Here is a 10206-nt window from a genome sequence, read left to right on the forward strand (position 1 = left end):
ATCTAAACTTCCCCTGTTTAAGTTTTAACCCGTTACCCCTTGTCCTGTTGCTACAGTCCCTAATGAAGAGTCCCTTCACAGCATCCCTATAGGCCCCCTTCAGATACTGGAAGGCTGCTATGAGGTCTCCATGCAGCCTTCTCTTCTCCAGGCTGAACAGCCCCAACTTCCTCAGCATGTACACTTAGAGGGCACCAAAAAGTAATCCTGCATCATCAGGAAGTTCTGTGTTCTCAACTACTTAAACTAAGCCCTAACTGGGGCAAGCTTTGAAGTTGCACTTTCAAACAAAAGAAATATATATGCTCTTATCAAAAAATCACATTAAAAAGTAACTATTGATTCTACTAACACTGTCTGGAACTCAAATAATAGCAGCCAACCTGTTTCTACCTTTCTTTTTGTCATTATATTTTCTAACTATAAAACAGTCACTTGCTAATGCTTCAAGACTGCATTTAAATTATATTAAAAAAAGAAAAACAAACACTCTAAAAAGCTAGAGAAAGGGGACCGCCACAGTAACTCTGATTTTCCTTCTCAGTACCAATTAAAATCTAAGATATTTGTATTCTATCTTTGTAACCTGCACGAACAGCGTTGGACATGTGTATAATTCTGCATATGAACAACATAAATAATATACCTTTGGTCTCAGGTGTACAGTAAAATCCAGCGTTACAGGAAGTGCATTCAGTCAGTTAACCACTATGAGCATTTTTAATTATCTTTAAATCAACAATTATTCCTATCAGGTCCTCCAAACATTTTTTTTAATAAAACCTAATTTCCTACTCACCAATTAATTAGTGTGAGATAAAATTAGTTGCACCTTTTTAGATGAGATTTTGCAACCAAGGTCAAGTGCAATAAACATTTACTTCAAGTTGTAAAAGCCACTGCTTTTTGCTTATGAAGTATTCTCAATTTTTTTGCCTCAAGGAAATGAAGAATTACTTCCATTGTGTGACGGAAGAATAGACTTAAGGGAAATATGGCACTTCAGACTTCACTTGGCAATCAAACTAAGATCACTTATAGATGATGCTTTGGACAGGCGTTTGCTCAATTAAAGGCAAGTTTTCACACAAACCTGATCACAGTAATAAATTTTCAGAACCTGTATTAATGTTAGGAAATTCGTGTGCCAGTGCTAGAGAATGGCTTGAAGGCTAACACCCCTCAGCAACCTGTAAGGCAAGTGGAGGCCTCTAACATTTAAGACTAATAGTGCCACCTGCTGTGTATTTTGAAAGCATACAGTGGTCTAGAGATCCAAGTAACTCAATTTAAAGATAGAACGATTGACTGATTCAAGCAGAAGTCATAATTTTGTGTGTATTTATGACAATACAAAATTTTTTTGTTGCTGTTATTAGTAATACCTAAACAGGCCAGGGGTACAAAGGAAGCTGTTCCACTACGGTTTAAGAACAGAACTGGTGGATAATCCATTTTCAAGTTTATCTAAGCGGTATAACACAGATTAGCTATCATCAAAACCACTATTAACCCTATGCACTTTGTGATACTATGTGGGTTCAACCTGCAACTCGCTTTATGAATCATACATCAGTTGCAAATTACTCACAGAACACATATATATGTGTGTGTCTGCGTGTATATATACTCACACACACAGATACACACTTCTTGCTAACAAAGTATACACACAGCAAAACACATACACATAGATATATGTACACACACATTCTGAGACTGAATCAAGATGCCCTGTACACAGGTTTTTCCTGAAAAGGCAACAAACTCCAATGTATATGGGATTGTTTCTGCAAAACATAAGCTAATCCTTTTCCTGTATCCACCACTCTGCTGTACCTCCTGGACTTACTCATTTCACTGGGCATCTCGTGTGGTGAGGCGTTGGCACAGGCTGTCCAGAGAAGTTGTGGCTGCCCCATCCCTGGCAGTGTTCAAGGCCAGGTTGGATGGACTTTGAGCAACCTAGTCTAGTGGAAGGTGTCCTGCCCATGGCGGGGGGGGTTGGAACTAGATGACCTTTAAGGCCCATTCCAACCCAAACAACTCTGTGATTCTTTTCTCAGTTTCTGGTTTTGCTGCTTACCCATGCAACTGTTTGGGAAGAAACTGCCTTGTATAATCTGTTTGTATAACTATGTGTGATGGCTCTTCCATAATCCTGAGGGAATGGTACAGTACAAATAATAATAATGATTTCTGATTAGATACTAACTCGTACTTTAAATGTTCTTCTACAGAGAAGTGAAGTGCATATCTTTTAAGACAGAGTTCACATTTCACATTCAAGGATGCTATCGTGGTAGTTCTTTCTGCAATACGTAGTCGGATTGCACAAGTGACTTTCACAGGAGGTCATTGAGTCAAATAGCGTGACTGGAATTTTAAAAAGGTTGGGTAATTTTTATGACCATTAATAATGTTTGTATTGAATGCCAGCTCAAACTGTGACGAGCTAAATTAAATCTCCTGCTCCAATGTATACACCAACTGCCTGAAGGTCCAAAGGAGGACTCCATGTGGCAACAACTTAGAATACTGAACAAACAAGGCAACTGAAGTACCCCTTGCTACAGAGCACTTCATGTTTGTCACTGCTGAAGGCAGAATATCAAAGTAGATCTACCAAAGCCATGATACATCAGAAGAACTCTAATATGATACATGCTTTTTTCCAAGGTCGAGAGAAGCTAACTTGAAGAATATCTACAGTGTCTGACAAACTGCTGTGTTTACTGTTCTTTCCCTGGCTAAGGCAGAAGACTGCAGTTGAAGTAGGCAGCATGATTTGCAAGACACAAACATATTAGGAAGGCAAAAAATGATGATTAATAAGTGAACTACAGCAGACTTACATGTAAGCCTGTTGTGACTTATCGGAAGTCTATGCACTGCGTACCTAGAGCCTTGTCACATGCACAACTTTCAAAGGGATTCCCAAGATCCACAAGATTTGAGCCTGAGTCAGTAAATAATTTATGATGCAAATCATAATTTTTGACAGTAACTGGAAAAATACAGCACACCAGCATTCTTTCCACACTCTGCCCTTTCAGTGTTTTTTTATGCAATGCTTTCCACTGCAAGGAACCCAGCAGATGTACAATTATATTAAAACTACTGTTTAATTGCATTACTTTTTCACATACTACTCTCTTGGGCCCTTGCAACAGGCTCATATGGACCTATTTTGGGGACAGAAACTTGCAGCTCATAGTCCAGACACAGTGTCGTACCTTATTTGATATAATACATTTTTGAAAGGAAGCAACAAGCACAAAATTGAGGTATAATAAATCCTTCCATCCCACACCATTGCCCCAAGATGCGTGGAAAGAATGAAACTGGATAAAATTTAAGGAAGGGAGAGTGGAGAGGAAAAGACACAAAGTACATGGAAAGAAACCTGATGAAAGATTTCCCCGGTGGAATTACTGTCTTGGGGAGGTCACCATGACAGCGTCCCTTCAAGAATTCACATTACTACAATAAACCAGTATTACCCAGCCCTTTGTGCACCTGACTGTGTTCAATGAGGTTTTGTATTTCACTGTGGTTTTTGGCAAAGTTTCATATGCTCACAACCTTAAGTCAACATTAAACCAAATTGCTCAGTTATAATCATGAACTCTGTGTGCAGTAGCTCCAGCCACACCACATGAAAACAAGCTGGCTGAAATCCACAACTTCAGAGCAGACCACGCAACTTCTGAAAGAAGTCACCTCACTTACAAGAAAGTTACTTCTTCATTTATGAAGAATTCAGATGTCTCATACTCGATTTGCTTATTCCCAACACAATGAAGGAAATGTCCTGCTTCTGCATGACTTTTTCTTCCTTGTTGGAGCAGATGGTGAAGGCTTACAAATACATGACTGGTATTTTTTCAGTGACTCATACCTCAGAGCAACAGGCTTCAGATTGTGATAAGCCGCCAACAGAGATGGATGTGAGCTTTCTTGAGGAGCAGTATGACCATATAAAACAGAAGCAAAAACTGCAATCACACGTTATTGTTTTTAAAACAGGTATGCTTATATTTATAGGGAAAAAAATGCCAATGTAGATGTAATGACTGTTTCTTTAAATCTTTAATAACTCCTAGATTTGTTCTTCATATGCTTAGCTTCAAAAGAGGTATTAAGTGAATTCCTTTTCTGTTATTTTGGGGTTTCATTCTTTTCACTGAAATGTGGTCTTATGTTTATACATGATGGTGAAACATTAACATGAATTTGAAACAGATGAAAATTTTTGAGATAAGATTTTATAGGTTTTATGTCAGTAAAATTCTAAACATAAATGTTAACTATTACAGGAGCCATGTCTTTATGTCTAGCATCACTGTATTTGTGCAATCTATTCTGTAACATTTCTGCTCTCTTCAATGCTTCTGTCAGAACAAGCAATTATGGGTCTTTTGTCTCCTTCCCCCTTTTTTGTCTGTGTAAAGAAATGTGTCCTACAAGACTACAGGAAACAAAAACAAGTATCAAGTAACTAGCACGAGTTGGATTTTTGTTAAAAAGTAACTAAGAGTCACAGTGAGTAACTCTTAGAAGCTTTGAACAAGAGGTCCTGGTTTTAAAGTATCTTCACTGAAAATTGCTTGGAAGGTACATACATAGGAAACAATTAAAGGTATATATCACTCATCTACCTGCTATGTCAGATATATTTTCAACATTCTTTCACTCAAATGTCTAGCAATTCTTATGTTTAAAGAATTTAAATCTCTGTGAGGCATAAAAAATACGTATATATATATATACAAGCTAATTGTATCAGGTATGAAAAGGCAACTAACTTGAAGACAAAACAGCCCATCTAATCAGCTATAGCAAAAAATAAGTTGGTTAAAGAAAGGAAGCAAAAGTTTGGGTTCAGATTAAATGCAACTAAAGCTTTGAATATAATGAATGTAATCAGGAGATTTTTTTGCAAGGACACCATTTGGTGATTAAAGAAAAGACATAACACAGTGAGACTGTACAGTTTCTGGGAAGTTTAAAATTTAGTAGAGCTGGAAGTTCACATACAAATATTTTCATTCACATAATCCAAAACATTCACAACTACTGCACTCAACTTTAACCTTCAAACAACCCGCATGGAAAAGATTCATGTTACTGTTAGAAGCAGTTACGTTTGAGGGGGTTTATAATGCTGAGTGCTCAATGTCCTGAAAGTTGATCTTACACATTCCTAGGGTTTGGAAGTTGGGAAAAATTATTACATAGCTCAGCACTTTGAACCTGTTACATGCATCTGTTTTCAAGAATATGTCACGCAGAAATGAACACTGCCATACTGGGATGGCCTCATGCCCTACACTCTTTAAAGTTACAAGCTTAAACTATTCAGAAACTCCAGCTAGTACCAAAAGGCAGTCCACGTATGTATCAGTATTTTGTACTGATAGCAAATTGTTTCCCTACCTAGAGGTTAAATCATGGCTAGGCTGCGAAGGGCATTGATGACAATAGTACCACCCCAAGCCCACACGTACAACCAAACCTCAAAGGCCAGACACATGGAAAGAAGGCAGCTTCAGTACTTACGGTCTTAAAAATCCCTGCCAAAGGTCTTGTTCCTGCATGACAGACCAGCTGTCCTGCCATGATACCATAGGGATTTTGAGCATTTCAGATTTATTGCACTGCAGCTGGAATGGTAACTCTTTTCTTGAGGACTTTCAGCTTTGTATGTCACTACCTATTTGCCAGAGTCATGAAGTTGTGGACCCTTAAACAGAATTTAAGATCCTCTAACTTCTCTGGGATTTTGATTGGTGGGTTAGTAATTGAGAAGTCACCTGAAAACAACTTTCTTCTGTTCCTTCCCCAGTAGACACAGACACATTCGTGTTTCTGCCTGTTCCTGCTTATTTGAGAACAAAGAGCAGGACAAGATTTGAAAGTTCCCAGCTATGGGATTATACAGCTGTGTCTTCAGTATCTATTGACTAAGAAGCTGAAAAAAAAAAAAAAAAAGTAGTATTTGCTTTAGGAATTAAATAGGAGCATTCAGCACAAAATGTCATGAGAGAATAAACACTGAGACTGACTTGGGAATCTTCCAAGTATTTCCCAAGCTAACTTGAAATAAGATTAACTTTTCTGTTACATACACACATCTGTATCTCCAAGCTCTGAGTGTGCTTTAGTCTCCTTTGTCCTGGTAACACTGCAAGAGAGCAGAAGATGTAGGTTGACACGATTCTCACTCCCAGAGCCATGCTGCAGAGCACCTCTTACATCAACCTTATGTGCTCAACCCAGGGAGCAGTAAAAATTCTCTATTATGCTGGTGGTGTTGCTTCATCAGTGGGAGCCAAAGACAGTGATGAAAGCCCCTCCTGTTGTACAGGTTCACTTATTGCCAGTAAATTAGCTGGATCTTCAAATATTTCCTTGTAAAGATGGTATGAAAGACAGCTATAAAGGCAGGGGGAGGGAGGGGGTGTGAGGAGGGTGTTTAAAGGCAGCATCCTATTTGAACTAGCTTCATTCCAAACTCAGGGTTACAGTTCTTTTAAAATGGCTATCCAGATATTGTGTTTTGGAATATAATCAGCACTGTTCTATGTCTACTTTTTTCACTTTGCTTCATAACTCCTACTGCAACAGCCACAGTTCCTACAACTCAAGCCTGTAAATAAGGGTCAGCATTCTGCACAACTCCTACTTGAAAACAGATTTACACTAACAGGTATATTTCATGAGTACTTGCAATGCCAACAGCAGTGTTTAGCTTTAGTGTAACTGTAGCTGTTCGGCTTCTATTCAAGGCACAGAAAAACAGTCATATTCAGTAATCTGATGCAAATTTAATTTACATGTAATTAAAGTAGCATTACCATTTCTGTCCCTAATACCTTATACATTTCTAACAGTTACTTTCATACTGTGTTAGAAATTAAGCTACAGGCATTGAAGAAAAAAATAAGAGACCAGATTCTCTCACACTGTTACAGCTACTCTATACAATTCATGGAGCAGGCAGATTTTTCCTCTAAGTGATCATTTAGGCAACAAGAGTGTGATAAGCTACTTACATTACACCATTTATACTTATAACAATAATAAAATTGCAATAAAATACTAAGATACACACCTAGATATTAATGATCCCTCGTTAAGAAAAAGAAGGAAAACATTCACAACTTGTTTTATCTAAAACTGGTCACAGTATTTTTAGGTTGTTATTAAAGCTTCAAACAGTATCAAACAAAACATTTTTGTCTTTCAAATTACAGCACTTACCGACACACTGAGCAAATCCCTACTCACCTTAAGAACTTTTGCTTACAAGCAATTAATTACTGAAAGTCAATTCTCAATCTGTTGTTAATGAGTCTTAGAGTACCAGTTAGATCAATATTGACTCAATAAATCTCCATTTTTACTTGCCTAACCCTAAGGTGCCATTTATGTCCTTAGAACTGCAAAACCAAGCATGAAATATTCTTACTCCATAAGCTGGTATTCAAAAGAACTTGCACTATTCTCAGCCACAGATGGGAAAAGTATAGATAAATTCATCTGTGAAAGCTCTTCAGTTGAGTTTATGCTACAGAAATTAGACCCTTGATTTCTGCCACCATAGTAACGTGCATAAATGCATTTCTCTTGTAGGTGAACATGAATCTGTTATCTCAGAATCAATGGTCAATACTGTTATAATTAATAAAAAAGTGAGATCAAAGTCATTTACAGAGCATGTTCCTGTCAGAAAGGTCAGACTGGAGATGACCAGCAGTGGCAACACACAAGACAACTCACTATGGCATACCCATCTGGGAATTCACCGTCTGGTGCAAGCCCCTTATCAAGGAGTTACCCAGGATGTCTCCCACTGCAAGAACGGACTGTGTAACTTTGACAAACAAAGACTGATTTCACAGGGAAACAGCACACTACAACCCAAGGAATTAGAAGAAGCTAATGAACTATCTGCACCGAGTCAACTGAGAAGTTCAAGCATGTTGAACAGTTTCAGTAAACAGAATGGCAGCAGCATTTCAAGCACCTGCCCAAAGCCTCCGAAATCAGCCACTTCAGCAGTTTGGACACATCAACACATTTCTCCTACAAAATGCACGTCAGCCTGCAATAAACTGAACTTTTACCCTTTCCCTAATAAAAAAGGGCCAAGAATTTCTGAAGCAGCAAAGAGGCTTGGATTATATGTCTCAGAATGAAGACATTCAGTAATACATAAGACTTAGCAAAAAACTTGAATGAAAAATAGCCTTCCTACTTACACTGATTGACTTGCTGAGGGCCTATTACTTTTACTAGCCAAAGAAGATCCTTACTACATAATCTGTTGTTTTATAGTACAATGTAAAATGAAATGTTCTTACAAAGATGCTGGGCTGCAACGACAGATACTCACTTCTGTTACTTGAATCTTGAGATACAAGAGCAATTTCATCTCTTTTTGTCTTTTTTTTCTCCTCCTCCTTTTCAGGTCACTGATTCCAGAAACTAAGATTTTATCACATCAATATCTGAAATACCTGAAAGAGCTATAGCAAAGACTAGTAGAACTACTGATGAAGCAACCAGGATAAATTTCAGCAGAGTAATATTTACTTTAGACAATAAACAAGTAACAAATGAAACAGTATTGAAGGTGATTGGTGCAACTGATGTATGATTTCATCACTCACTTTCCTTAAGATATTGAAGATAGGTTCTGATGTGTGTATTTTTAAAATTAACAAAGAGAATCCCCACTCATTTCTATTGTTTCAATGGTAATAAATTAATGGTTTAATAGTAAATGTCACCTTTTTCTTATAAAATCTTATAAAACATATTGTTGGTTCCCATCTATCCTCAGTATTTAATTAGAAAAAAAAGTCTGGAATAATTCCTTAGCTCCCTGGTACCACATATTCACAAACCTTCCTTACCAGAGCATTATGCCTCTTTCTGCTGTTACAACTGTTTGTGCAAAAAGGGGGTATAACCATTTCAACTACACAAATATAACTGCAGGATTACACCTGTTTTTCATAGATCGGATTTAACACCTTCTCCTGTGGCTCAACTGCAGTGCAAACATGTGCAAGTTTTTAAGAGTGAGTAGTTATTGCCGGTCTCCCCTCCTGCAAGACCTTCAGAGGAAAGAAACCCTCTTCTGTGGGTGCTGGCTCTTCTGAATCATTCCATATCTGAGCCTCGAAAGGACAGCAAAATGAAGATCAGGCGGATGCCCCACAAAGCTCTTCAGGATCCCTGGAAGCAAGTCTGCAAGCACACAACCCCAGTTACCACATTTATCTCAAAATCACACTATCCACACACAAAATGTGAGAAGAAAAAAAAAAAAAAAAGATGCTCAGCTGTGGTTTATGTCCTTCTAGACACAACTCTTGTCAGCATAAGGTATCTTGGAAACAGAGTGACACCAATGTGCTAATAAAAGCACATTGTCAAAGAGATAAGAGTATTATTCATTTCCAATAGGAACACCATTTGCTTTGCACCCAACATTTCTTCAAACCATTAATTCTTCCTACAATTCCACTGGCTTTTGTTGTGATTGATGGAGAATACTACATCTGGAGATGTATGCACAGATCTGTCAGAGCCCATGCTTCCATTGCAGAAGACTCATGGCAGTAAGTGTATCACAGTACTTTGTAAAGTCCACAAGAATAGAAAAAAAAAAAAAAGGAATATAATGCTATTTTGCTTCATTTGGTGAAACATTGTTTTCACTATGCCACTCACCCGTTACAGACCCAAACTCTGTAGCATCCCATACTGATCCAGCCACCACTAGCAGGCAAACGCTTCATCTCCTGTAAGTGACAGTCCTTAAACCAGTGCGGAAAAGCACCAGCTATTACCAACAGCCATGAGTACGCCTCAGTAACGCCTGAAGAATTTTCCACTCATCCTCAGTAAAAGCAGCAAAACGAAGACATAGGTTTGGTAACAGGTGTTCGTTGTGATTTTTTTCAGAGTGTCTAGTGTTTTCAGTTAACTGGCCTGCCCAGACTAGTTTCCAGCTCAGATGCTGATTTCTGTTCCTGGGTTGGCATGAGACATTAATAAACAATTATAGCTACATTGTTATCTTACTTAAACACAGACCTTGAATACGCTGATTTAAAACTCATTGCAGGTTTATGCATAGACTAAGTAACTTAACTGCTTTGTGATCACTTTCATACAAATACTTTGTCC

At 38.0% G+C, this 10206-nt stretch overlaps 1 protein-coding gene across 1 annotated transcript; it reads left to right on the forward strand.

Moving 5' to 3' along the window:
• Positions 1-3577: 3577 nt before the first annotated feature.
• Positions 3578-8792, forward strand: CUNH9orf152 (chromosome unknown C9orf152 homolog). The gene is made up of 2 exons (XM_057398317.1): positions 3578-4029; positions 7639-8792. Exons 1-2 carry the CDS (start codon positions 3801-3803, stop codon positions 8202-8204), a joined length of 795 nt encoding a protein of 264 aa, XP_057254300.1. The 5' UTR covers positions 3578-3800; the 3' UTR covers positions 8205-8792.
• The last annotated feature ends 1414 nt before the right edge of the window (positions 8793-10206 follow it).

Source organism: Pezoporus wallicus, unplaced genomic scaffold, assembly GCF_028554395.1.
Source record: "Pezoporus wallicus isolate ANWC-B61680 ecotype Strahan unplaced genomic scaffold, APGP_CSIRO_Pwel_v1 contig_7237, whole genome shotgun sequence".
In the NCBI taxonomy this organism is placed as follows: Eukaryota; Metazoa; Chordata; class Aves; order Psittaciformes; family Psittacidae; genus Pezoporus; species Pezoporus wallicus.

Excerpts from the sequence above, each read along its gene's own strand:
- CUNH9orf152 (XM_057398317.1), top strand. The coding sequence starts at position 3,801 with ATGAAGGAAATGTCCTGCTTCTGCATGACTTTTTCTTCCTTGTTGGAG. Across the intron at positions 4,030-7,638 it reads CGTTATTGTTTTTAAAACAG|GTGAACATGAATCTGTTATC; the intron begins GTATGCTTATAT and ends TTTCTCTTGTAG.